This window comes from Eptatretus burgeri, chromosome 5, assembly GCF_056783735.1.
Source record: "Eptatretus burgeri isolate ZD-2024b chromosome 5, Ebu_testis_v1, whole genome shotgun sequence".
NCBI lineage: Eukaryota > Metazoa > Chordata > Myxini > Myxiniformes > Myxinidae > Eptatretus > Eptatretus burgeri.
Genome location: NC_140965.1, coordinates 11,597,348 through 11,623,695, shown reverse-complemented (window position 1 = coordinate 11,623,695; position 26,348 = coordinate 11,597,348). Strand labels below are relative to the sequence as shown.

The following is a 26,348-nucleotide window of genomic DNA, read 5'->3' as shown; positions in this document are numbered from 1 at the left end:
TTCCATTTACAAGTTTAGATTGGTAATAATAATAAAAATCCTGAAATATATGTGTATAAAGTTACTTTGAGGGTGTTTCGTGGACTGTTGTGAGCACCGATTTGACCGTTTCTTTATCCCTCGACATATCGCCATGCAGGGTGACGGTTTAGAAACTGGGTCGAGATGTCGAGCAATGGATGGCTTAAAATAATTCAGAATCACTTCTGAGCTGTCTCGCCTGGGTTTAAATCTTCGTTTGGCAATAAACAGTCTTCCTGGTGTTTCGCTGGTGGGGTGAGACATCGATGTGTGTGCCGTCCCTCGATGGACATTACTCGGTGTCCCATCTTCAAATTACAAATCCTTGCGCAGTCATCCTCAAAGATAACCCCAATGTTACCAGCCAAATGTCATGTCTGGCCAGCCTGTTCATGAAAGACTTGGGGGTGGGGGGGGACTGCCCCCACCACCTCTCCCCAGCTGATCACACAAGAAGGTGGGAATCATTGAGGCTGTCACAGAGGTGGTGGGGTAGTGATGCTCATGTTAACATTTTGTTTCCGATATTGAGTTTTAATTTCTGAGCTCAAAACACTTAATTAGTTACTGCCTGGGAAGAGCTTTCATCAGCATAAATGTTACCTGATGAATCCATTAGGACCATACTCTGTGCAGAGTATTGATGCTGCCAAAGCAGTCTCCTTGGCTATTGGGCACAATCCTGGACAGGTCACCACTCCGACACAGGATACCAGCATGCTGGTACTCATTTTGCCGACCTCGGAAGGATGACAGGCAGAGTCAACCCCACCTGGTATTTATTCAACAGCCGAGTGGGATTTGAACTCGGGATCCTAGGATCCCAAGCCCACCACCCTAACTATTGATGAATATTTCTGATGATGTGATGGAAAGGTCCCATAAATGTGAGCGTTTATGCTCACATGTTTTATTTGTTACCTCCACCACCAAAGGTGGAAGGTGTCTATGTTTTCACACCTGCGTCTGTTTGTCTCTATCAGCACGATATCTCAAAATGTTATGGACAGGTTGAGTGACGGACAATTTTGATGAAGATCTGGATACTGGAATTTTAAAGTGATTCTTCACCATTCAGCGATGGGGCCAGTAATGACATATAGCACAATGTCTCAAAAAGTTGTGGAGGGGTTATGATACAACTAAGTGGATGAGTTGGTTCGGTGACGAGAACAAGGCGATTCGATTTTTGGTCAAGGTCCAGATCCAGATCTGGCCTATCGGTGGGATACAAAGCGTAAACCATTCAGCCTGGCGGAGGTGCGTGCTCTCCGAAGTACCGTTCTACTTCACTTATTTGTGTAGATTACATAGGTTTTCAATCGGAGATATTTTGCACTAGACTCGGATTTCTCAACAGTAATTATACCTTGATGTCCGTGACCCTGACCTCGCTTCCATCGAGCCCGAATCGGTCATCAAGCATGGGTCAATCGTGTCATGCTTCACAGGCAATTGAAGACCCGCTTCGGCAAAACTTGGAGTCTCCATAAGGTTCCTGGGAAATCTCCTGCAGTTGCATTTGTTGAGCATGAAAGATGTGTCATTTTTTTTTTTTTTTTTTTTTTTTCAAATCGAGCAAGTCCTTCCTGTCCAACGGTCATTTGGAGCCAGCTTGGTGTTTGCAGTTCATCTTTCAAGTTTGAATTTGGTTTCATTTTAAATCCATATTCATTGTTATGAATAAACTGTACGTGCCGGAATGGCTTCTCCTGTTCTTGCATGAAATTGCTTCCTGTTTTGCTGAGAAAATGAATTTGGTTTCTTGAAAAGCCATGTGGTTTTGGCCACTCCTGGGTTCTGGGCATTTGCATGGCAGTTAATTTGTTTTATTGATTGTAAATGTTTCCTTGAAATATAAAATTGTATTATTCACTGTCATGTTAACATTCGCTATGAAAACAAAAAAAGATTATTCACGATGATACAAAACTTTCAAAAGACATTTTAAGAGATCTGTGGTTACACAGTAACAGGGGCCTCCGCACCCAGACTGTGGGGGGCCCCCCCGTGCACCCTGACTGCTGGGCCCCTTTGTGCCGAACCATGTGCACAGCACTTTCAGAAGAAACGTACCTCCAGTTTTATTTTTGTTAAATCTCTATCATTGTAAAATCATTGTTTTGAGGACTTGCACACCTTGGGTTTAATATATATATATATATATATATATATATATATATATATATATATATATATATATATATATATATATATATATATATATATATTTTTTTTTTTTGCATACTTGTGCATTCCTGCACGTCCAGTGATGCTTTTGATGGTGTTCTAACTTTTTAATGAAAGTATGTACCGTTTGTTTTTCTCTGAGAATTCTACTTTTAGCAGTAACTCGAAAATTTTCGGACCAATTCAGATTAAACCTTTTTAAGGGAAGTGGCGTATGTTCTGTGCGCAGTACACGAGAGCATGCATGTTCTACTCACAGGGTTCACTGGCTGACTCCGACCTGTTGCCATTCGTATTTGATTGCAGCTTCAGTCGAGCCTTTCTGACCTTTGCCATTTTTGAAGTTGGTTATAGATCTTTATCAAACGAGCCGGTGTAAATGGTGTTGGGTTTCTTTTCACTTTTTAAGTGCATCTACAAACTCCATCAATGTACACTTCATTTACCATGTTTTCAAACGACCAATTTTTATGATAAGCTTGTCTTTTATGGCCGTTCGTGTTTGTTGTAATCTTCTTTCATTAGTACTCCCATGGCCCAAAGTATCCCATTCATTCATTCATTCATTTATATTTATATATTTATATTTATTTATTTATTTGTACTTAATTATTTGTATTTATTATTTTATTTGTTTTATTTTATTTTATTTTTTATGAGGTTGACGACCAAGTTGTCAGGTTTTCAGAGCTCATTCATTTTTCGTATCTTTGTTCCAACGGTTCTTCGAATGATTGCCACCGAACGCCTGTCGATCTACGATTGCACTTTGTTGGAAAAACCCCTGATATAATTTTCAGAATATCTCTGAGGTTCTGCTCAATCACTCCAGCTCTTCCGATTGTCACCGGCAGATTGTCGACACTTTTCACCTTCTAGTCCGGTGGCAGAGCAGCATATTTCTAGTGAACCTTGCAATGTTTGGTAACAATCGTTTTTTGGCTTATTTTGATAGATATTGGTGTCGAGATCAATTTTAAGGTGAGTGGCCACTTGTCACTGCCTTGGCTTTTGCAGAATCCAAGATGGCCACCAAATACAATCAAAATATAAATTAGGTTGTAAATCCTGTTCTAAGTACAGCAAAAGGATGATATTGGTGTCTAAATCTATGTTTTAGAGACCAAGGAAGTGGATTATGATGTTATTGGGTCATTTGCTGGCCATCTTGGTAGCACAAATCCAATATGGCCACCAAAAATACCTGAAAAATGCCAAAATCACAAAAAAATCACACTAAAAACTAACATAATCGATTGTGAATTCAGTTGAACAATGATCCTGCTGGTTACACATGTGCTTGACATGTTATATAATCTGATTGTGAAGTAACGATGCCGTTTAGAAGCCACCTGGTGCCACCTACTCAAGACGTAAATATCATGGTGCTTCCTATATGAAATACACCAATATATCGATAACTTTTAACGATCTTTGTTTTTGTTGTGGGTTCTGATGTGAGTAATGATATGGCTGAAGCAGGAGACAGCAAGGATGCCGAGGAATGCTTCTTCAAGACAGTTTACAACTGTGGGGTTGGGAAGTTGATGCAGTCTTCACGAATCGGCACAATATTGGAAGCTAGTAATCTTCGGCAAGATGATATCAGACTACGAAAATAACTATCTGATGGATCATCTACTGTTAGATGTCACAAAAATTGTGTATCCAAATATGTATCTCCTTCCACTCTCAATAAATTGGCCAAGCGTATGCCAGAGGAAGAGACAGATGATGACTCCAACGCTGGTTCCAAGCGATTGCGTTTGAGTACCGGTGGTGATGTTTTTGACTTTCAGAAGCACTGTTTGTTCTGCCATGACATAACTCCTTGCATATTACCGAATGAGTATGATCCCAAGGTGCCACAACAGTACAGAGTCCCTGCGTCGAGAGTAACCACAGACAAGATGGCTGATGGGGAGACGTACAAGCAGTACCTACTTGACCTTTGTGATGAACGTGGAGATGAACTGGGTAGAATAGTCCGTGACCGTATCATCGGAGCACCATCAGATTTGCACGCTGCAGATGCAATGTATCACCGCCGTTGCAATATGAGTTTCCATCGTGATGCTCAAAGAACTACCACGATCAATAGCAAAGGTACTGCTGATGACCAAGCTTTCGCTGAAACTGTCAAAGTAGTCGGTTATGATCGCTCAAAAGTTTGGAATTCGCTCGATGTTGAAGCAGTATACGCAGACAAGGGTGGATTGTCATGTCCAGACGTGTCCTTGTTAATAACGTCATCCAACATTTCGCTGAAGATATGTTGGCATTACATTCCCCTGGAGTGGCAACGTTACTAGTGTTCAGGAAGCATGTTGCCACAAATCTCAGGCTTGTGGATGATGATTAGAATGGCGACATGGATGAATGTATCCGGAAAGTTGGCAAGCAGATCATGAAGGAGACCAATGCAGCTAAGGATGACTTCAAATCCTACACTAAGCACATTGATCGAGAATCAGCCTCAGAGTGTATTAGTGAGACGTTGGTGAAACTACTATCAGCTATCAAGCCTACTTTCCACAATTCACTACAATCCATCATGGTGGGTAATATCGTGAGCTCAGTGGTAACGTCTCAACCGACACCATTACAGATAGCCATAGGTGTACTTCTTGGTGACCATAAGATGATTATCACAGAACTGTACAAGTATAATGTTTCTTGTTCCTACGATGAGGTTCGACGATTCAGAAGGTCAGCGGGTGTTCAATCATCAAAAGCACAGCAGTTAGCCGGACTCAGAGATGCCAGACTGGGTGGACTTGTGCAAATCATCATTGATAACTTTGATGCTGTGATCGGTTCCCAAAACTGCCGCCTCGAATGTCATTACATGGCAATGCTGGCAGCTCAGTGGAAGACCGAACTTGACCACCTTGAAGGTTTGGATACATCGATCCCTCGCCTAACGAAAGAAGAAATGAAGCACCCTATCCCATGGGAGACACGAGTCGTTGAGTATACGGGACCGAAGAAACCTCCTATGCCATTTACTGCTACAAACCGATTTGCCATGTCAGACGACTTTGTACAAGCCACAACAATCTCAATTGGCAGAGCCAAAGATTTAGACTTTAACTTCATCAAAGACGTGCTCTTTGAAGCAAACACTCCTGAGTACAACGGGTACAAAACACGTCACTGCCGTGAGTCAGGAATGACCCCAGCACCCAAGACAGCTGTGGTATATCTTCCACTCATAAACATGAAGCCAGGGGACCCAACTACTGTCCTAACTTCCATCACCCGAGGATTCGAAGTCACCCGAGCATCCAACCAGGATATTCTCGTTATCACCTGCGATCAGGCCATATATAAGATCGCTGTTGACATCACATTTCATCAACCAGATCTGCTCACCAACATAGTAGTGATTCTTGGTGGGATGCATTTCCTCATGGATTTTGTGGGTTGCGTTGGCACTCTCATGGCAGACAGCGGCCTGAAAGAGAGTCTGATAACGTCCTTCGGCTCCGTCGATAAGATGTTGCAAGGAAAGAAATATCCACAGAATGTTCGGGCACTGAGATTGCTCACAGAGGAGCTGCTTCGACCAGTATTTGTGAGGGAGAATCTACACCTGACCAGCATGGATGATTTGGAAAAACTACTTGATGAGATCGCCACTCAAAGTCGTACCACAAAGCTGTGGGTGTACAACGTCATCAAACCCACATTTCTAATGATGATGTTTTGTCGGGCGATGCATTAAGGCGACTGGCCACTCCACATCAAAACAGCAGAATCAATGCTGCCATACATGTTCGCAGCCCACAAGTACAACTATGCAAGGTATGGCCTCTACTACGTATGCTCCATGACTTGGTTGGGACCAGATATTCTGGACAAGTTCTGCAGAGGAGAGCAGTCACTACACTACACTGCTGGTGTCTACAACGGACAGTGGAGCGACATGTTTATTGAAACGAACTGGATGAGGAAGGGGCATGGGCCGGGTGGCATCATTGGCAACACAGAAAATCCTCAAACGATAGCGACATGGGTGTACAGTATGGATGCAACCATGACCCTGACTGGTGACCTTTAGAAGATGTCTGGAGCTGACGAGAAGGTACAGCTTAACCACAAGGAGGAATCTACCAGTCACATTCGTCGAGATGGCAATGATCGTAAATCACTGAAGGCTACTCTAGAGTCATGCATTGACCCATTGGATCCAGCTTCCCACGATGCAGGATGTCTGCTCAACATCTCAAATGGTCAACTAGCTCAACGGAATGTTAATGTTGACAAGGCAGTGGAGATTGGAGCTGATCAGCTGATCCAGTTCGAAGCATTATGGCCATAGGGCTTTTACAGCTCACTCGCAAAACAGGTGACAACCTTCGTCGCAAAGAAGAAACGTCTAACAATCGATGATCATCCCGTCATGGATCAAGAGGCTATATACGCTCAGGTGATTGGCCTTCTCGTGAGCGAGCGCGATCTCGATCTGGAACAAGTCCTCTCCACAGAGCTAACTGCATATCCGCCCTCGATGTTTCAAGCTGATGACCAGATGCGAGTGGCAACGGGAAAATCCACACTGAAAAAGAACCTCCAAGTCGAAGTTTCACAACGCCTTATCACAAGGCCAACATCTATGGTGATTGATGTTTCCGCTCTTTTGTGGACATTAGAATGGCCATCCCAAGGAACCGTTGACGCGTTCATTTCGGTGTTCAAGGTCTGGGTCAACGCGCGGCTGCTTGAAGCTGATGTCCACCTGTGTTTTGGTCGTTATTATGACTACTCTACAAAAAGCAGCACCAGATCAGCTCGAGCCAGCGCTACCCGGGTCCATCAGCTCGAACGGAAAACTCCACTGCCGGCTCGGGACGCAGTACTCAAGAACTCAGCCAATAAAAAAAACAACTCAACACACTGATTTGTGAATCAATCCTGAGTGATGACAACTTCCTGCAGCATGCGACACAGGACCACCAGTTGGTGGTTATTGGGGAAAACGACACACCTACGCAGGTATCGAAGGGTCATAAGTCACCTCGTCTAGACCAAGCATCAACACATGAAGAAGCTGACATCCTCCTGACACAACAGGCCATCCATTTGGCAAAATACCATCCAGAATCACGGGTGCGGGTGGTATGTGATGACACGGATGTGTTCGCGTTACTTGTGTACTACTACTTGAGCGAGAAGCTCCAGTCTTCAATAACTATGCAGTCTCCAATCATTGGTCGGTCTTCCATTGACGTGAAGGAAACCGCTCTTAAACATTCAGCAATCGTACCCGAGCTCTTAGCGCTTCATGCTTTGACTGGTTGTGATTCAGTTGCTGCGACTTTTGGAATTGGGAAAACAAAAGCAATCGCGGCCGCTCGAAAAGGCTACTCTCTGGATCAACTTGGTAAACCCTTGGCAAATATCGTTGAAGTCACCGAACAAGCAACAGCTTTCATGGGTGCGTGCTATGGCATTACAACTCCCACCTCTTCGATGACCAAGATCCGCCAGAAACTATGGGCACAGAAGACTGGAAAATCAACAGCAGCACCTAAGCTGTGTAGTTTGACCCCAACTACAGAAGCGTTTGAGCAGAACGTTGGAAGAGCACACCATCAAGTCGCTCACTGGTACAGTGCCCTGAGTGGGGATCCACCAACTCTCGCTGCAGTGGAACACGGATGGGAAGCTGATGACACTAACAAGTGTCTCTTCCCTCGGAATATGGAGGACGGGGTACCCTATGCCCCGGAGCACATTCTGAAGCTGGTCAGATGTGGCTGCACATCTGAGCAAGCATGTAGAGGTGGGAGATGTGGATGTATGGGGCGCCAACTTCCGTGCACAATGTTCTGCACCTGCGGTGGTGGTACTGCCTGTTCCAATCCATTCAACATCAATGAGAGTGCAACAGATCATGCCGACATCCCTGATGACAGCGATGAGACAAATGACCGAGCAATGGATGTCGAGGATGAGGACGATTAATAGTTCCGAGATATAAGATATTTTGTCCAGTGGGGTGTTAATTTTGCTTAATTTTTTTTAGTATAATTTGTATTGACATAGCTTTGAAACACTGAGCAATGTGAAGCTGCCAAATTATTGTATTATTATTATTATCATTATTATCAATATTATTAATGGGAGTATCATATACTTTAAATGTATGTCGACTTTTGAGTCACGTGAATGTCATGTCTGAGAGAATTATACAATAAATATTGTCCGATTCTAATTACATTTTGTTCTTATATTTTGCTTGAAATCGATATTGCTGTCAAAATAAATATTGCTTATAAATTTGCGAATGACTTCAGAATCATAATATACATGTCTATGCTTCACAAAGCACACATATGTACAGAAACTTAACTCAACTGCATTTACAACCGATTACATTAGATTTAGTGTAATTTTGGCATTTTTACAGGCAATTTTGGTGGCCATATTGGATTTATGCCATCAAGATGGCTACCAAATTATCCAATAACATCATAATCCACTTCCTTGGTAACTAAAACATATAGTTAGACACCAATTTCATCATGTTACTGTACTTAGAACAGGAGTTGCAGCCGAAGTTATAGTTTGATTGTATATGGTGGCCATCTTGGATTCTGAAAAAGCCAAGACAGTGACAAGTGGCCACTCAGCCTAAATTTCATCTCGACCCTAAGATCTATCAAAAAAATTGAAAACATGAATGTTACCAAATATTGCAAGGTTCCCTGGCCCAACCACCGGACTATTCCAGGTTCTCTCGATTTCTATCTTCAGATCCGGTTTGGTCATTTTATGAATCTCCGTGTTATTTCGGCCATTCACGAGCTACCGACAATGGCACGTCGATTGGCGATGCTGTCCCTTTTTTGTGAGTATTGGAGCACGATATCCAGTCCTCATCATGCCATGGTTTCATTGTTCACACAAAATGGGATGGTCAAGTCATGTGAGCATGACATGTCGTTGTTTTCAACAGTTGCCCTTGTTCTGTACTTCCATGACTTTTCTGGGACTGGGGTGTCGTTTTTACATATGTGTTTTTATGATTGTATATGGCTAGCCTTTTTTTTCTCGCTGTTGTTCAGAAGCTATTTTACTGATGTTGTGTCGAATGTTTATCTTGCATGCAAAGGGTAAGCGTCGACACCTTCCATTGTGATGCTTCATTTTTCCAGGGGTTTTGAAGAGGGACAACAAACTACATGGAGAGCCCAGCTTCATGTTCCTTGAGCACTTTCTTGTGCAAGGACAACATCCACTTTAATTTTAAAATAATTTTCATTGCACGCTCAAATCTTTTGAAGGGACTGGGGGTTGCTTTCAAGCTGCCTTTACCTGCCTAAATTTTTGCAATGTACTGTTGTAGCCATTTGACTCCAGCCGGAACCGAGGTTCAAGTCCCACTCTGAAGGCTATTTTAATGCCACGTGACCTGGTCTTTCGTGACCGAACCTCGTGGATTGTTCGACCATGGATCCAAAGCCCCTAAAAGGGTCCGCCCAGACAAATCCCATAATTCTACGTTACCTTCAAATAGGGTCTCTGAGCTGCTCGAGCATCGTGCGCTAGTGCAGCAGGCCGTATCTGAATTGAGCCAAGCGGGACTCTGGCCATGCACACGCTCAATAGAGATAGTGCTTATTGCTGAGCCAATTGTCCATATTATGGAAGATATGATCGCCACGAGTCAAGCACAAAGACCAGCAGACCAAGTGAATCAACCATGGTGTGTGTATAATTGTGTGCATGTGTGTGTGTCCATCACTTCAAAACCATGAAACCTTGCAACCCAACCTTTGCACACATACTATGGGAACTCAAGGGAGTGCATGAATGAAAACTGGGTGTTTGGGTAAATTTAAACACCCCTTTTGAAGATAATTTAGGGGGTGCTCTTCACAAAAACCCCAAAAAACCTCACCAAGATGGCGGTGTGCCATCTTTGTCAGCCCTCTCTCATATCGCTAGGTTCTTAAGCTGCCATTTTGTTTGGCCTGCTCAAAAGTTTCTTGACTTGGAACAGGCGGCAACGGTTTCTTAACGATAAAGTGCTGAAATTTTTTTTCCTACTTTCATCACTCATATCGTCGAATGCCTGGTCTTCATATTTACAAATCCCTGTATACCGCTTTTCTAAGTGCTATGGTTTTTAAATTAGAAGCTTGGAGTGATTTCATGCATTATATGATGCAATTTTCCACGACGACCTCTCACAGCCAAATTGAAGTGCAGGATATGATTTGGGCTTTGAGGATCGGTTCTGGTGGACTAAATAAGTGTCAATTTGGAGTAAAATCTGAAAATGTTAAGAAATTACCAATGTTTTTGTTTTTGCAGGTGTGTCCCATTACTAATCAGCTTGCTATCACTTGCCAAGCCAGCCGTTCCTTTTCAACCGTTTCATTGTAGTGCTTGCTTGAGTGCTTAAGCCATTTGGCGAGCACTCTACAACTCTCTTGGTTGTTCGTTTGCAAGCCATGGCGATACGTGGCAAAAAGTACCTGCACTGTCTGGACTGCTATAAACTGCCATGCAGGTGTTTCACAGGCAGGGTGATTGATCAATGTGTGTTCCGCACCTCAAATGGACGTTAAGCCAGGTGTCCCATCTGTTATCATTAGTTGGTGGATGTTGAAGATCCCAAAGTGTCCTTTGTCAAGAGAGTCGAGTTGTCACCGGCACCCAGGTCAAATTACAAATTCTTGCCCTCGCGAACTGCTGGGAAGGCAATGGCAAACCACCTACTATCACCCTTACCAAGCATCCAAGGACCTGCCATCAGACAGAGCACCCAATCAATCAATCTTCTCAAGCTCTTTCTATTTATTTTCATTCACAATTGTTATCTTTTCCAATTCTCCACTCTCTTGATGGTGTGCGCATTTGGCATGGATGCTGCGCTTCCATTTTGGTCTTTCACTTTCTTTCTTTCGTTGAGTTCTTTCAAATTGCTGCATTCTGTCACTACCTGTATGTGTTTCTTCTGCTCACTCGCTCTGTAGGTGCACTTCAAATTCGGCACTCATCAGTGTGAACCTTTTATTCGCTCCTTCCACTTCATTAACCTCCGCCATCGAAGATCGGAGGTTACTGTTTTCACCCCTTTCTGTTTGTTTGTTTGTGAACAGTATTACGGAAAAACTCCTCGACGGATTTCGACGAAACTTGGTGGGGGGGGGTGGGGGGTATGGTCCAAGGATCATGCCATTAGATTTTGTACTTGGTCCAAAATTTTTAGAGAAAGAATATTTTTTTTTGCATTTTTACATGTTTTAAGTGATTTCCAACCCCCCGCCCCCCCAAAAAAAATTGTTAGAGAAAATTTTTTTTTTTGCATTTCTACATGCTTTAAGTGATTTCCAACCCCCCCCCCCCAAAAAATTGTTACCCCCCCCAAAAGAAATTGTTAGAGGAAAAAAAAATTTTTTTTTGAATTTCTACATGCTTTAAGTGATTTCCAACCCCCCAAAATTGTTACCCCCCCAAAAAAATTGTTAGAGAATTTTTTTTTTTGCATTTCTACATGTTTTAAGTGATTTCCAACCCCCCCCCCCAAAAAAAAAATGTTGGAGAAAATAACTAACTCTGTCAGCACTGTTGACATATTTAATGAATAAGATATAAGGTTCACTTGAGTGACCCAGCAGTATTGGCGGCGGAGGTTTTGCACTCTCCCGAGTGCTCCCCCTCTAGTTTTCCTCCAGTTTTTGCGATTGTTTTAAGGTTATATCAATCCTGTCTGATTGTGTGTTTATTCTTGCACGTTGGAAGAACGAAAATAAAGCTTTAAGTAATATAATCTCACTTTTGGGTGCAGAGGACAGCCTGATTAGAAAATGGGCACAAGTTCGGTGCGCCGCGTTCGATTGATACAAAATGACGTCAAATTGCAAGTTTCGCTACTCCAAGTATATAGGGACTCGAGTTAGCCCTACGCCTAACCTCCAACCTGGAGGACAAGTTGCTGTCCTTCAGGCCCTTCACCTGGGACTGGTCTGGCTTGGTTAGACCTGCCAGAGCCCCTGTCTGCAGAGCTCTCAGGGTCCTCAAGGCATGCCACCCTCTCCACCACGTCAAGGTGACAATGCTTGTGGAAGCTAGGTGAGTTAACCCGTCCATGAGGATGGCCTGGACGGGTTCTTTGTTACGAGTTGATAATACGACACCGTGTGTGTGTGTGTGTGTGTACCCTCAGAACGAAAACGCATTCTGGCAATAGTTTCTCTTTGGGGAAAGGTTTTATCCAAAACATGAATTTGCAATCACAAAACTTCCTTGGTGGTGTAACGTCCATGTCCATTTGCCCAGGTCTTTGTTCCGGGAAAACGAGTTTATCCAAAGTGTGTAATTAAGGGCTCAATAACCAAAGAAAAAGAAAATACTCGAAGCAACTTCACAAAGCTTATACATTTGACACATGCATGACATGGCTACAAAGCAAAATAATTCCTCTTGGGGCAAAGGAGGATTATAGTCTGGAAACCAAGACAGATTTGTAATCCTGCCCCACCCCCACAACATTAATTTGGATTATATCCGATGAAAGGTGAATGTTTCAGGGTCTATTTAAGCCCGGGTGTCACCTTCGAGATGCACGCATTTCTGTACCCCTGCCCCCCCCAGATGCCTCGAACAGCTTCTAAATCTTGTGCTTCGTAACAAATCGTAAAGAACATAAGACCTCCTCTTTTTCTTCTTCTGTATGGCAGCTCGGCTGCCCCATAGCTCTTATTTTGTTGGGGCACGACTATGTCACTGATGCTGTGCCCCTATACCAGTACACTGGTACTCATTTTGCCGACCTCAGAAGGATGACAGGCTGAGTCAATCCCATTTGGTGTTCATTCTTCAGCCAACAGGGCTCGAACTCAGGACCCCAAGATCCCAAGTCCGCCACCACCAGGCTTAGAACATCACATGAAACTACTGAAAAGCTTTGATTAATCATTTGTTTATCAAAGGCCAACATACTTGGGTCAGTTTAAGCCAAAAAATGTATTTCCTCAACTGATTTTGTAAGAGCCATGACTTGATTTTTACCTCTACCTCCATAACTTTAAACATGGGGAATTGGAAAACATTACTTGTTACCTGTGACTGACACGTCACAGGTTCACACGAGCACCGTGTGGTTCTTGTTGGGGGGAGGGGTTGATTTTTTTAAAACTGTGCACCCGTTGGTTGGACAGCTGCCGAACCACACCCACATGGGTCGCTTGACCCCACCCACCGTATCACCCAGACGATGGCCGCCATCTTGTTTTTCTGGTGGGCCGAAGTCCTCAGGCCTGTAGGCCTCTGCACATTACGCACTGTCTGGGTTTGTTGCGTCAGATTTCCATTGGGTGGAGTATTACTCACGATGAGGGATCACGAAAAATCTAGTCAATTTTCAAATAATAGTAAGGTGTAATCGGGTACGTCAGAACGCACGGTAATCAAGCGTTGCAACTCCAAAGAACATGCTGGAACACCTGGGCTTTCCGTCCAAGCGTGACGTCACACCCCCACCCCCAGGAAGTCGCATGTTACAACTTTACAACAGAGTATGAGGAAGAGGGGAAAGAAAGATAAAGAAATTGGGAGCCAGAAGGAGGAGCACCCTATCACTGTGCGGTTGTTTTGGGGAGGCGGTTTGTATGTTTGTAGATCTTGAACAATTAGGATGAAAAGGAGGAGTACCAAAGTATGAAATGCACGTTTCAGTAGAACTATGAGTATAGTGTTACGGATCTGGAAACCATTTGCATTCAATATACAGGTCCCAAAAGTCAGTTATCCCGTTAAGTACATGTGTGGTCAGATTCCCTTCCTTTTGTCTAATGGGAGAATCAAAAACATGCGTTGCGACTTCTTTTTAGTTAGGTTATTAAATCTTTACTTCCAACGAACCCTCCAAGGAACAACCATTCCATTCCCCATCACGACCCACTACCCACCCGCTGTCTACAAACACTCTGACTTGCCAAGGTAGGGTCTTGCAGCCGTTCCTTGCCGCTTCCTCCAGCGTCCCAATTCAATCTGGCGGTGGGTCCTTTTTAGCTAGTCTGCAGTAGAGCGAGTTTTTCCGGCGTGGCCGAAACCCGTCCAGAAAGGGTGGACCCATGGGAGCCCCATCCAATGGGGGCGAACAGTGACATCGGCTTCACCAAGACCCCTCCCCTATCGAGGGGGATCTATAAAAATGACGGGTGGGGTTGTGAGGGTGTCGTGTTTTTTTTGGATTGCGCTGGAGTTCTTGAGTGGTTACGAGGGGCTGTTACGAGTTCTTATTGGTTTTTGCTGTCACGAGGGTTGAGCAGAGGTTCATCGAGGCGGTGAACACATCTCTGCTGGGCCTCCACAAGGAAGGGCAGAGTGACCCCGACCTCCCTCCGTGGACCCTGACTATTCACCACCCGAGCTCCGCCACGAACCACAAGTCCCCCACGTGTGACTGGTATCAGGCCGACGACCATTGGCAAGTGCCGCAGCATGGAATACCCCCTTTCTCCAACGACCAGGTACTCACCGAACTCTGACCCCCAGCTTGTCTCTCTTCACGGCTGCGAAGGTCAAATGAGTTTAGGCGGGGTTTTATCCCCGATAATCCGTTCATTCCAGCCGGCACGGCTTTGGCAGTTTCCGCTCGGCTGCACCTGAACCGGAGTTGGTAGTCGGTAGTTGGAACCCTACCGCAGTCGGTAGAGTGACCCGGTTCGAGCAAGACTTGCCGAGGGCGTGGTTTCCCCGGTAGTCGAAATCGTGTCGTTAATTAGGTAAATTGGTTTTCTATTAGACAAACAGACCCTACGCTACGCGGTTGAGATATTGGCGTCCACGGTCGGTTCAGCGACCCGCCAGCTCACGGAATTATCCGGAGAGACGGCCTACAATTCCGGTGAGTCTGGTGGGAGACGGCGTAACCTCCCCCACCTAGCGGTCGTTCTCACCACCGACCCCCCCCGGCCCACAACAATTGATAACAGAGGTACGTCTGAACATTTCATTGGTTGTACATCGTTTTCAATCCAACTACGGTGGCCATTTTTGCTTACATAACGAACCACCTCTCTCAATCACTTGCTCCACTTGCAAAGCGGTTGATACAGAACGATTGGTTTGGCAAATGATCGCAAGCTGCTTCCTAAAGGAACACACCCCCACAGTCCATGAGCCAAGGCCCCAAAATCAACTTATCGGTGTTATCTCAGATGGTGAATTGTAATGTTTTTTTTTTGAGTTCCGACATGCCTACGGCATGATATAAGACAAGATAACGCAGTCAGAGTGGTAGCTTATTGGCAGTTACAATCACATTTTCATATTCTGTGAGCATAAATCGCCGAAACGATATGTAATGGGATGTATGAGTTGATGCATGTTTAACCTATCCTTGTTGATCTGCTCTTGTATTGCGACTATTCATTGTGAACCGTCATATTTATTATTTTAACAAAGTTTGTGACATTGATTTTTTTTAATTTTACCAATTTTGGGTTCGGTCACGTGGTCTGGCAGTGGCAGCCATGTTGGATTGAATGAAAATCTTAAAACTTTTTTTTTTCTCTTGAACCGCTTCATCGATCGACGTGAAACTCCGCAGTTATGATCGAGTCGTGATGGGGAATATACGTTTTAAATTTCCACCTGATCGGACACATGATCTTGCAGGCATAATTATTTAATTTTTGGAATGTGGGTTCTTTTTTATTATTAATTTTTCTCATTTCTCATTTAAGCCAAAAGGTTCCACTTTCGACTCATCTGTCCACAGAACATTCTTCCAATAGCCTTCTGGACCATCCAGGTGGTCTTTAACAAACCGGATATTGGCGGCATGCTGTTCTTGGAGAGCAGTGGTTTCGTCCTTGCTATCCTCCCATGCGCACCATTCTTGTTCAGTGTTTTCCTGATGGTGGACTCATGGACACTGACATAAGCCATTGCGAGAGAGGCCTGCAGATCCTTGGACGTTACCATGGGGTTCTTTGTGACCTCCTGGATTGTTGTACTCCTTGGTCTTGGAGTGATTTTCGTTGGACGACCACTCCTGGAAAGAGTAACAATGGTGTTGAAATTTCTCCATTTGTACACAATATGTCTGACAGTGGATTGGTGGAGCCTAACATCTTTACAAATGTTTTTAATAACCCCTTCCAGACCGATGAGCATCAGCAACTCTTTTTCTGAGGTCCTCAGGAATCTCTTTTGATCGGTGCGTGACACGCTTCCACAAACCCGTTTGGTGAAGACCAGACTCTGATGGTTTATGTTTGTTTCGAGTATAGTTTGTTTTTCATATTGGGCAGGGACACCCAAACTCACTCCTGATTGTCATTTCATTGATTGAAACACCTGACTGTAATTACCCCCTTAATTGAACTGATTAACCTCGAGGTTCACATCCTTTTTTTTTTTTCCAACAAAGAAATTGAATGTTGGATCATTTTGCTCAATGAATAAATGAAAAAGTAGATTTTTGTGTGTGCTATTTGTTTAATGAGGTTCTCCTTATTTATTATTAGGACTTGGATGAAGATCTGATCACATTTTAGGTCAAATACATAAAGAAATACAGAAAATTCTGATGGAGTCACAAACTTTTTTCTCACCACCGTATGTTGTAGTACAGTAATACAGTTTATTGACGGTCAATAATATTGCAAAAAATTAAAAAAATCCAGATACATTTTGTTCCGTTAACAACCGAGCGTTCATTCTAGTTAAACGCACACTTGTTCACCAAAAAACAAAAAAATCTAGCACCAGGCGTATTGACGTCCCAGACGTAACGCCGTCAGGACGTCCTAGAATGTGACATACAGGGGGATGGACGGATCGATGGAGAAATCTGGCTACTTTTAATATATACTGTATATACTCGTGGGGCACCCGTTGGAAATCCACATGTATGACATTTGGACCATGCACAGGGGAGAGGAGAGAGGTAAGGGTAAGGGGTGGGAGAGGATGTAGAGTGACTTCTGTCTTGGCTTGATTGACTTGGGAGGATTGACTTGATCTTGAGAGGGTGGCGGAAAGGGTTGAGGGATGGGAGAGGGTGTTGATTAGTAGAGTGACTTCTGCCTTGACTGGATTGACTTGGGAGGATTGACTTCATTGACTTGACCTTGAGAGGGTGGCGGTAAGGGTTGAGGAGTGGGAGAGGGTGTAGACGAGTAGAGTGACTTCTGCCTTGACTGGATTGACTTGGGAGGATTGACTTCATTGACTTGATCTTGAGAGGGTGGCGGTAAGGGTTGAGGGCTGGGAGAGGGTGTTGATTAGTAGAGTGACTTCTGCCTTGAGTGGATTGACTTAGGAGGATTGACTTCATTGACTTGATCTTGAGAGGGTGGCCGTAAGGGTTGAGGAGTGGGAGAGGGTGTGGATTAGTTGAGTGACTTCTGCCTTGACTGGATTGACTTGGGAGGATTGACTTCATTGACTTGATCTTGAGAGGGTGGCGGAAATGGTTGAGGGCTGGGAGAGGGTGTGGATTAGTAGAGTGACTTCTGCCTTGACTGGATTGACTTGGTGTCTGACCAGATACATTCAAAACAGACATTAGAATACATTTTTGTCTAAAAACGCCAATATTCGTCCTGTTTTTCCTCACCTTTTGTTGCAACTGAAACTTAAACCATCTTGGCGACCATGAAAAATGAAATCAGAAGTTGAATTCGAGTTAAGATAAAGCTGTAAAAGTAGGAAAGTACGAGACTTACATGAAGCCAAAAAACGGCGGCAATTTGATTTTGAAGCTCCTCATTGAACTGGGAAGCTCCTTCCCCAACGGACAGACAGACAGACAGACAGACTGACAGAGATTTTTAATATTTATACAGTATATATAATATGTAGATAGACTATCATTTGGCTTGTAATTTTGTTTAAAGAAGTCTTGTGGTCCTTGGAATGGTTTGAGGCTCTTGCCTGTGGGATTTTGATTACCTTAGGTTGCCCACTATTAATCCTACCTTCGGAGAGGGAAGTGACACGTACACTGGAAAGGTTTATCGATGAATTGGAACCTGACTGCTCTGCTCGCCTTTCAAAGCGACTTGTCCAAACGACTGGAGAATCTTTGTGAAAAATTTTCATGTTGACTCGGTGTGATGTCCTCCTGTTCTTCTAAGGGCGTCAGTTTTCACGACCCTCGAGTCCTATCACCTGTGCGGCATCATCGACCGAAGCTGTCGACTTGTCATTCTGCACTTTTTGGTCAGAATCCAAAATATCCTTTTGAAAAGGGCTTTAATTTGACACCATACTCGGTTCTGCACCACAGTTAGAACGCTGAAGTTGCTATGGTCTTGCAAATAGCTCAACAGTTTGACCTTTAACCTCTGAAGGTGCAATTTGGCCAGTGTAACCTTCTAACTGGAGAGGAACAAATCTGACAAGTTTTCAGAAAATCTGAGATTTTGACATCAGATCTGACATTGAAATGTGATTTATTTTTTTTTTTGTTTTGTTTTTTTTTTTTCTATGGAATGACATCACCCTCTTCTTGCCCTTTTTATGCATTCCCATTTCTCTCCGCCTCTCCTTTCATTTTTCTCTTTCTTCCTTTCACCCTTCCTCCTTTTTTTTTTCCTTTCTTTTTTTTCCAGTTACCTTATTATCAAGTTTTATTCTCCCACTTGCCGAATAAGCAATATTTTTGATCCACTCATTGTCATCGATTATGAGACGATACTTTTGAATGATTGTTCATGTGGCATTGCTTGAGGGTGTTCTGCCCCGCAGACCTCGGTGGGAAATTCTTCAGAAAGCCTTCTTCTCAATCCAGCAGCTGTGACCGTCCGATTTGCCATAGTGTCGCAACATCTGCTTGAGAGCAAATTTACGCTGAAATGAGAAAGTAAATCTCAGGAAAGACCTGGTGTTGCTTCGGGATCACACTGGTCCTGAAACCAAGCGCAGTTCCGTGTGAGAGGAGGCTTGCTGGTAATCACAATGTGTAAGTGGCCTCACAGTTTCAGTATTTCTAACGAACCTTTTTTTTGGACAAACACGTCAGGGTCACATTAATCTTAGCTGGAACTGCATTGGGCAAGTGCTGTCGGCATCCCTCTCCCCTCTCCCCCCCTCCTCCACCCCCACACTCCTCTATAAACCCACCTCATCCTCAAGTCATCTTGGACTCTGTAGGTTTAAAGCATAAATTTTCAGCTTCAGTTGTATCGAAATCTGCTGTCATTCAATGAATGATTTTCAGTAGTTTTTAAGCACCAACTTTCCACATGGTGGCTTGCAACTCCCCCCACCCCCCCCCCCCGTAAAGAAGGGAGACGGTTACTATGGTGATTGTCACTAATGGTCGTTATTATACTTTTTCACAAGAAAGCATTATACTTCAGTATTCTACCTGCACGATAAGTTTGCCTCCTTGAATCCTTCACATGTCCTACCCTTTAGGATCAAAGCATGAAGTTCCAAGCATACTCTTACATTGGACGGGTTACATACTAGTTAGGATGTTACGTTAGCGTGGTTTGCATGTTCACGTAGGTTAGATAAGTTTGTGTAACAAGGTATCCGTTAGAGTGAAGTTGCTTGTTTTTCTTACGTATGCCGTGAGAGACTGTGGAGCTGGCGTTAGAGCCTCGCTAGGAAATTGTAATTTGTATGTGTCCTCTCTGTATAACCAGGCACGGTAAGGATAAGGTGGCAGCAGGAGGACTATAATGGCTGTGTTGGCCTCCCTTGTGTGGCTTTACAAACCTTCTTGTGGCCCGCATGATGTTGCCACTGTGGCAGCTGCTCAATTTGTGGTGGTGGGCTAGAGGCCGAAGGATGCTGCGGACGTGGCTGTGGGAAGGTAATCAATGGCTGCGCGTGGACTCTGGTGATGGTTCTTTTGTCTTGGTCTTGTTGAGGCCAGTCGAGAGTGCGGTACAAGATTGCTTTTCATGAATGTTTGAATGGAGCAGTCGAGCGGGTCGGTTGGTATGCAGAGCGATGTCACAATCCAGACCGTCCGACCAAAGGACTCCGGGACTTAGCCCTGCTTGCCATGGTGAGCCACCCTCGCTCAAGAGACCTGCTTACCCTGTAATTATTTTAAGACCTTGACTGGCCTTTCCCTTTGTATGTGAGTGGTTGAGTGCATGTGGCGCCTTCGCTCTTTGAGTTATGTATTAAGCTTTTATTGATTTATTTCCTCCACCACCGAAGGTGGACGGTGGTTATGTTTTCAACCCTGTTTGTCCATTTGTTACTTAAGAAATCTAAAGATTTTGTAAGTATATTGATGACTTCCGTCCTCTGTTTGTGTGTTTGTTTGTTTGTGTGCGTGTTTGTTTGTAGGCATGATAACTCAAGAACGGAAGAAGCTACCAATGTCAAATTACACCACAGGTGATTCAGGAGGGTGATTGCTAGTGCTGATTAGATTTTGGTCAAAATCGGTCAAAGGTCAAGGTCACAGTGAGGTCAAACATAATTCCATAAATTCATCTGGAGAAATGGAGTATTTTTGCATCGGTCGACGTTACGAGTTCGTTTTAACTTCGATTTTAATTCTGTCTTCAGTTTTTGCGATCGCTTGGGACGCTTAAAACTCGACTGTCGAAATTCTGGTAAAAATCGGATGTTTTGGAGACGTTTTAAGATTGTATAAAAAATATTTCACTCGTCGCGTCACGGCTCGTCACATGGTGCAGCGCGCTTGAGCAGACGTGGCTTTGAGTCACGTAAAGGTTTTGCGTGTGTGTGCTGATGGTGTTTTCGATAAAGATGGTGTTTAAAAGTCTTTTTTTTTATCCCAATAAAGGTTATCGTCACATGCCTGACTCGCTAAGCCGTCGGATTATGTAAAGATTGTTGGTGGATGGCCGAATATTACGGTTTTGTGACTTTGATAAAATAATATTAAATAATTGCGTGGAGAAATGGAGATTTTTGCTTCGGTCGACGTTACGAGTTTGTTTTAACTCGGATCGCAATTCTGTTTTCACTTTTGGTAACGGTTAAGTATGCTTAACACTCGGTTGTCGAAATTCTGGTAAAAATCGGATGTTTTATGAGATTTATGTCGGGTGTCGTATCTGAGGCTTAAGTGAAGATTATGCTAATCAGGGGGATTGTAACACACGGCATTACGCGCTCGTTTTAAAGTCGATTTCAATCCTGTCTTCAATTTTGGTAACGGTTAAGTATACTTAACACTCGGTTGTTGAAATTCTGGTAAAAATCGGATGTTTTATGAGAGGTTTGGTACAGAATCATCGTAGAAACTTCTGGTTTGCGTCGCTACCTTCTCTAGAGACAGCCTTTATTAGACAAGGTCAGAGGTCAAGTTGACGATTTCGTAAGTACCAGTCTATGACTGCTTGTTTGTTTGTCTGTGAGCAGGATATCTCGGTAAGTTATGGACAGATTTGGATAAAACTTGGTGGACAGGTTGGGTGTTTGACAAGGACGTATTGATGCGATTTTGGTGAAGATCCAGATTTTGGTGAAGATCCGAGGAGATCGAGAATTAAAAAAAAAATAAAATCCAAACAGCTGTGGACAGATTGGTGGATGAGTTGGGGAGGTGATGAGAACAAGCTGATTGGATTTTGGTAATGTACAGAGATGCAGATTTGGCCCATCAGTGGGATACCAAATGTAAACTGTTCAGCCTGGCGGAGGTATGTGATCTACTGAGTGCCGTTCTAGTTTCTCTGTTGGTTCGTTTCAGTTTACCTTTCGTCTGGGATTCTCCATGTATTTTGTATGTTCTCTTGTGTTATAAACCCTTTTTCATTTCTTTTAAAAACGTGCCCATCTGACATCCACCTCCGACCGATGTGAACCGTTTCGGCATTTGGAAATACCTGGGGGGAAGAGGGTGGCATAAATTTTGTAAATAACTCGTTTGTAGAGACTGGTGCGATACAAACTTCACCACAAAAGAAATATGTTGTCCGCTCAGGCGTGGCCTTCATTAATTTGGCCATTCACGAAGCGCATTGCTTTGGCAAGGTATGACCGCGTTTGTTACACAGTCGACGTGACAATACATTGCACAATGCTTTGTCGACATTGTTAAACGCATTTGTTTGAGATGACTCGATCAGCCAACTCGGCACTGAGATTTTACTTTCTCGGAACAGCTCCATGAACATCCTTCTGTGTTAAGACCACCATGTCTGAATCCCACTCAGTCGTAGTTAAACAAGGTCTGTGCGACGTGAAATCTTTGACACCTTTGACCAATTGGTTGACTCATTATGATATTTCTCAACACATTTCTTGTTGCACAGATGAAAAGAAGGTCCTGACTCACGCACACATTCATAGAATGTCCTCTATTTTCCGAATATGAGTGCATGTCATCCGCAATTGAGGGTCTGCAGACATTCCTACAGCTCAGAGTGACCGACTAACCTCTTGCCCATCTAAACAACACGTGTGGTACATCCCCAACCTTTAAAAGGGTTGGTTCTTGAGCATGTTTAAATTGTGGGTGACAAAGCTCTCGTGAGCGAGTTTCATCAGAGGTCAAACCAGCCTATTTAAGTCTCTTGCAGGAAAAAACGCCTCCTTTAAATCATGTTGAAGGCGTACAGACCATGCTTGCTGAGAGTGAGCAGCGACAATCGCATTGCAATTGAACCCATACCAGTCAATAGACAAAGAAGCAAGTCTTTAACCACTCGAAGAAACGGGCAGCTCACGAGTGAGAATACGTGGCATGGTGTAAAAGAAGCTCGACAGACATGGAGTATCACATAATGTTCACAAGATGCCACTAAACTACAATACAGTTGGTGGGGAAAAATGTTTTTTTTTAATTGTTTTTTTTTTTTAAAGAAAGTGCACTGTTTACTTGGTTTGCAGGGATGACTGAGGAGGAATCTTATGCCGTAAGTACAGGTAGCTTTGGCGGAGTTCCGCGGCCATCTCAAAAGGGTGAGAAATGGCCAGAGAGAGAGAGTGCTCTGCCAACAGCGTCTCGACACGATTCAGCCTGCTGGAGGAGGGCATCACTGGGTGCTCTCAAAATGGGAAGTACAGAAGGAAGCTGTCGATTTTGGAAGATGGAGACGGGGAGGGCGGCGGGAGGAGGTTAGAGTGAGGGTTATGACGCTTTCCTTGTGGCTCCATTTTCCGAAGTGACAAATCATTTGTCTCCGCTCCATCATCACAGCCGGTGTTCGAACTGGAAAATGTGTGATTGAATTTCCGGTTCCTCTAAATGGCATTGTGACTGTAAAGTGTGAAGTGTAATTCTTTTGGGCTTTCCCACATTGATTCAAGATAATGTATTGCCCATGTTTCAAAACAGAAATTTGACATCAACTGGCAATCTTAGGAACGATCGCTGATCAGGGATGTACAGCTGTTGTGTGTCAGGCCCGATGAAATCATAACTTGGGATTGGTGCATCAAGCAACCCTTGTGTGTATTAGATTGCCATTCTACTGTGGACTCGGAGATTTGACCGATGCGGGTCAATCCAATCAGAGGTGCTCCTTTCTCACAACAATGATGGGGATGGCCAATGGCCAATAATGATACCAAGGTTAAGCAACGTTTGTGTTCATTGCCTGTTGAGTTTTTAACATGATTTTGTAAATTCCATGTACTTTTTCACATTGTATGTAATTAGGGGAAAATTTGCATCTTTGTTGTTGTTGTTGTTGTTGTTGCCTGATTTGAGACCAAATGCAGATTCTACATGAACCAAACTCGCTTTGTGTCGTTCGCATCCTCGCCGTGCATACCCGCTCTACCGGCCAGAGAGCATGATGTAAATTGTTTATGAAGTGGAAACATTGTCACACGTGCAATCCAACAAAGTGCAGTGAGATGCAACCAGCCTGGTATTGGCTTTGCGGTTAGGGTGGTGGCTTGGGATCTTAGCGTCCTGAGTTTGAGACCCATTGACTGCTCAATTAACACCAGGGGGTTGACTCAGCCTGTCATCTTTCCGAGGTCGGTGAAATGAGCACCAGTGTACCGGTAGAGGGGCACTACATCAGCGGCATAGCTGCGCCCCTAACCAATGATGCAACCAGCATCCAAAAAGCCTGTACACAATCGGCACTGCAACTACTATATTATTCTCATTTTGTGCGATCAGCCAGGTATAGGTTTTAGTTATTTCTTTCTTTATTTTGGACTAGGTCTTTCACGAACCGGCTGGCCAGGACTGACGAAGGTGGCAGTAATTTCAAATTTGTTCAGGGTGCCAGTGATGCCTCGCCATGGGATCTTCAACGACCAGAGCTGGCAGACAGTTCTCTCGCGTGCCCTCCTTCCGATAGACGGCATGCTCGTTGATGCATCGCCTTGCACGTGAATTACCAGGATGACTGTCTACACCTGGGTCAAGATTCAAGCCCAGGTTAGAAAGGTCAAAGGCAGGTGCGCATACCTTTTAAACTATACTGCCATCCCCGCAGTATTAAGTATTACGTGTGACTAACCCTACTAGTTATAATCGACACCACATTGAATGAGCGATTATTTTTCAAAACTATTGCAGAGATTGCCAAAAGGTAAGTATTGGATGAATATTGCTGTTGAGGTTTGAAAAGCTTCAGGTATTCGTCTGTTAGTTTTAGCTGATCTGGAATTGGAATTTCAGATAAGGTATTGTCATTGTGCACCGTCTGTCCGTCAATCCGTCCGTCCGTCTCCTATTTGGACTTCTCCGGCTAAACCGCTGCACCGATCCGTCTGGAATTTGGGCAGCAACATTGCGCTCCTGACTGGTAACGGGGACTGCAAAGCTCGTCCCAGTCACGTGACTTTTAAGTATGTCAAAATGGCGGACTTAGTAAATTCCTTAAAAATTTTTATTCTCCAAACCCACCAGTCAGACTGCTACCAAATTTGGGTTACAACACAAGGTCAGGGCCCAGATAAGCTATACAGGAGGTCCAGTGGTCCTCGTTGTGTGTGTTTTTAAAAGTTAATTTTTCTGTGCATACTTGCTCCTGACTGTTAAAACTTTTTGTTTTTTCATCTTGTAATGTGTTTTTGTGAAAATAATCTTTTGCAAACATATTAAGTCTTCGACAAGATGAAAAAATGTTAAGTGTACTCAAACGGGGAAACGCAGATCCGCTTATTCCAAGGTATGGCAATGAAAGCGATACCTGTGACCGAAGAACATTTTTTTTCTTTCGTGTTTTGTTTACTAAACCTTTCATGACTTGGTGAAAGCAAAAGCGAACTTGTGTTTTTTTATCATCAGCTGAGTCTGTTGTTAAAATACACACAGTCTATCCCGTTTTTAATTGTAGCCAAGATGACTCGTTTCATTTGGTGATCGGTCCGAGTAACAATCCTTTATTTACAAATGACACATTTTCGCCTGTCTTTCGCCTGTTTATCTATCAGAAAATGTTTTTATTTTAAATCCCCGCCCCCCCCCCCCCCCAGATTCAGACAAAGCTGCAGTTGCAGCAGCAAAAGTGGCACAAGAACGTGCTGCCATCGTTGCCAAGTATGACAAGGCAAGTGAATGTTCGTCTGGGGAAGGTGATAGCAGCAGGGACGGTCGATCGATTTAAACTGGAGTTGGAGAAGTACAATGATTGTAGAGGAGTACAAGTATGTTGGCAGGAATTGTAGCTATGTCCAGACGAGCTACAGTGTGGTTGATCGAGTTGTGATGTCATAAGTTGAAGATGTCCGATTATGTTGCGTGGTATCGTGTGAAATGGAAATGTGTAGTTCATTTTCTTAGTTCGCCTGTTCGAAGAACAGAGAGCGATAGCAATACCCCCGGCGTGAGCGTGAAAAGGTTAAATTTTTTGATGCAAGTTATTTTTGAACCTCTGCCATCGAAGATCGGAGGTTACTGTTTTCACCCCTTTCTGTTTGTTTGTTTGTGAACAGTATTACGGAAAAACTCCTCGACGGATTTCGACGAAACTTGGTGGGGGGGGGGGTTAGGTATGGTCCAAGGATCATGCCATTAGATTTTGGACTTGGTCCCCCCCCCCCAAAAAAAATTGTTAGAGAAAATTTTTTTTTTTGCATTTCTACATATGTTAAGTGATTTCCAACCCCCCCCCCAAAAAATTGTTAGAGAAAAAAAATTTTTTTGCAACTTTTTTTTTCAACAAAATTTCGATTTCTCTTTTTTGCATTTCTATGTTTTAAGTGATTAGGATTTCGACGAAACTTGGTGGGGGGGTTAGGTATGGTCCAAGGAT

The 26,348-nt window shown here is 43.7% G+C and overlaps 1 protein-coding gene and 1 pseudogene across 2 annotated transcripts in view; both read left to right on the top strand.

Annotated features, from left to right (window-relative positions):
• The window catches only part of LOC147025848 (USP6 N-terminal-like protein), a 79,705-nt gene that overhangs the window by 7,434 nt on the left and 45,923 nt on the right, over nt 1–26,348 (top strand). The window contains exons 3-4 of one of the 2 annotated variants that reach the window (XM_085880727.1): nt 18,934–19,147; nt 25,570–25,643. In XM_085880727.1, the coding sequence (XP_085736853.1) occupies nt 19,144–19,147; nt 25,570–25,643 (78 nt within the window). In that variant the 5' untranslated portion in view covers nt 18,934–19,143. The remainder of the gene's footprint in view (nt 1–18,933; nt 19,148–25,569; nt 25,644–26,348) is intronic. The other variant, XM_085880726.1, reaches the window with a different exon arrangement.
• Nucleotides 3,202–5,938, top strand: LOC147025849 (uncharacterized; annotated as a pseudogene).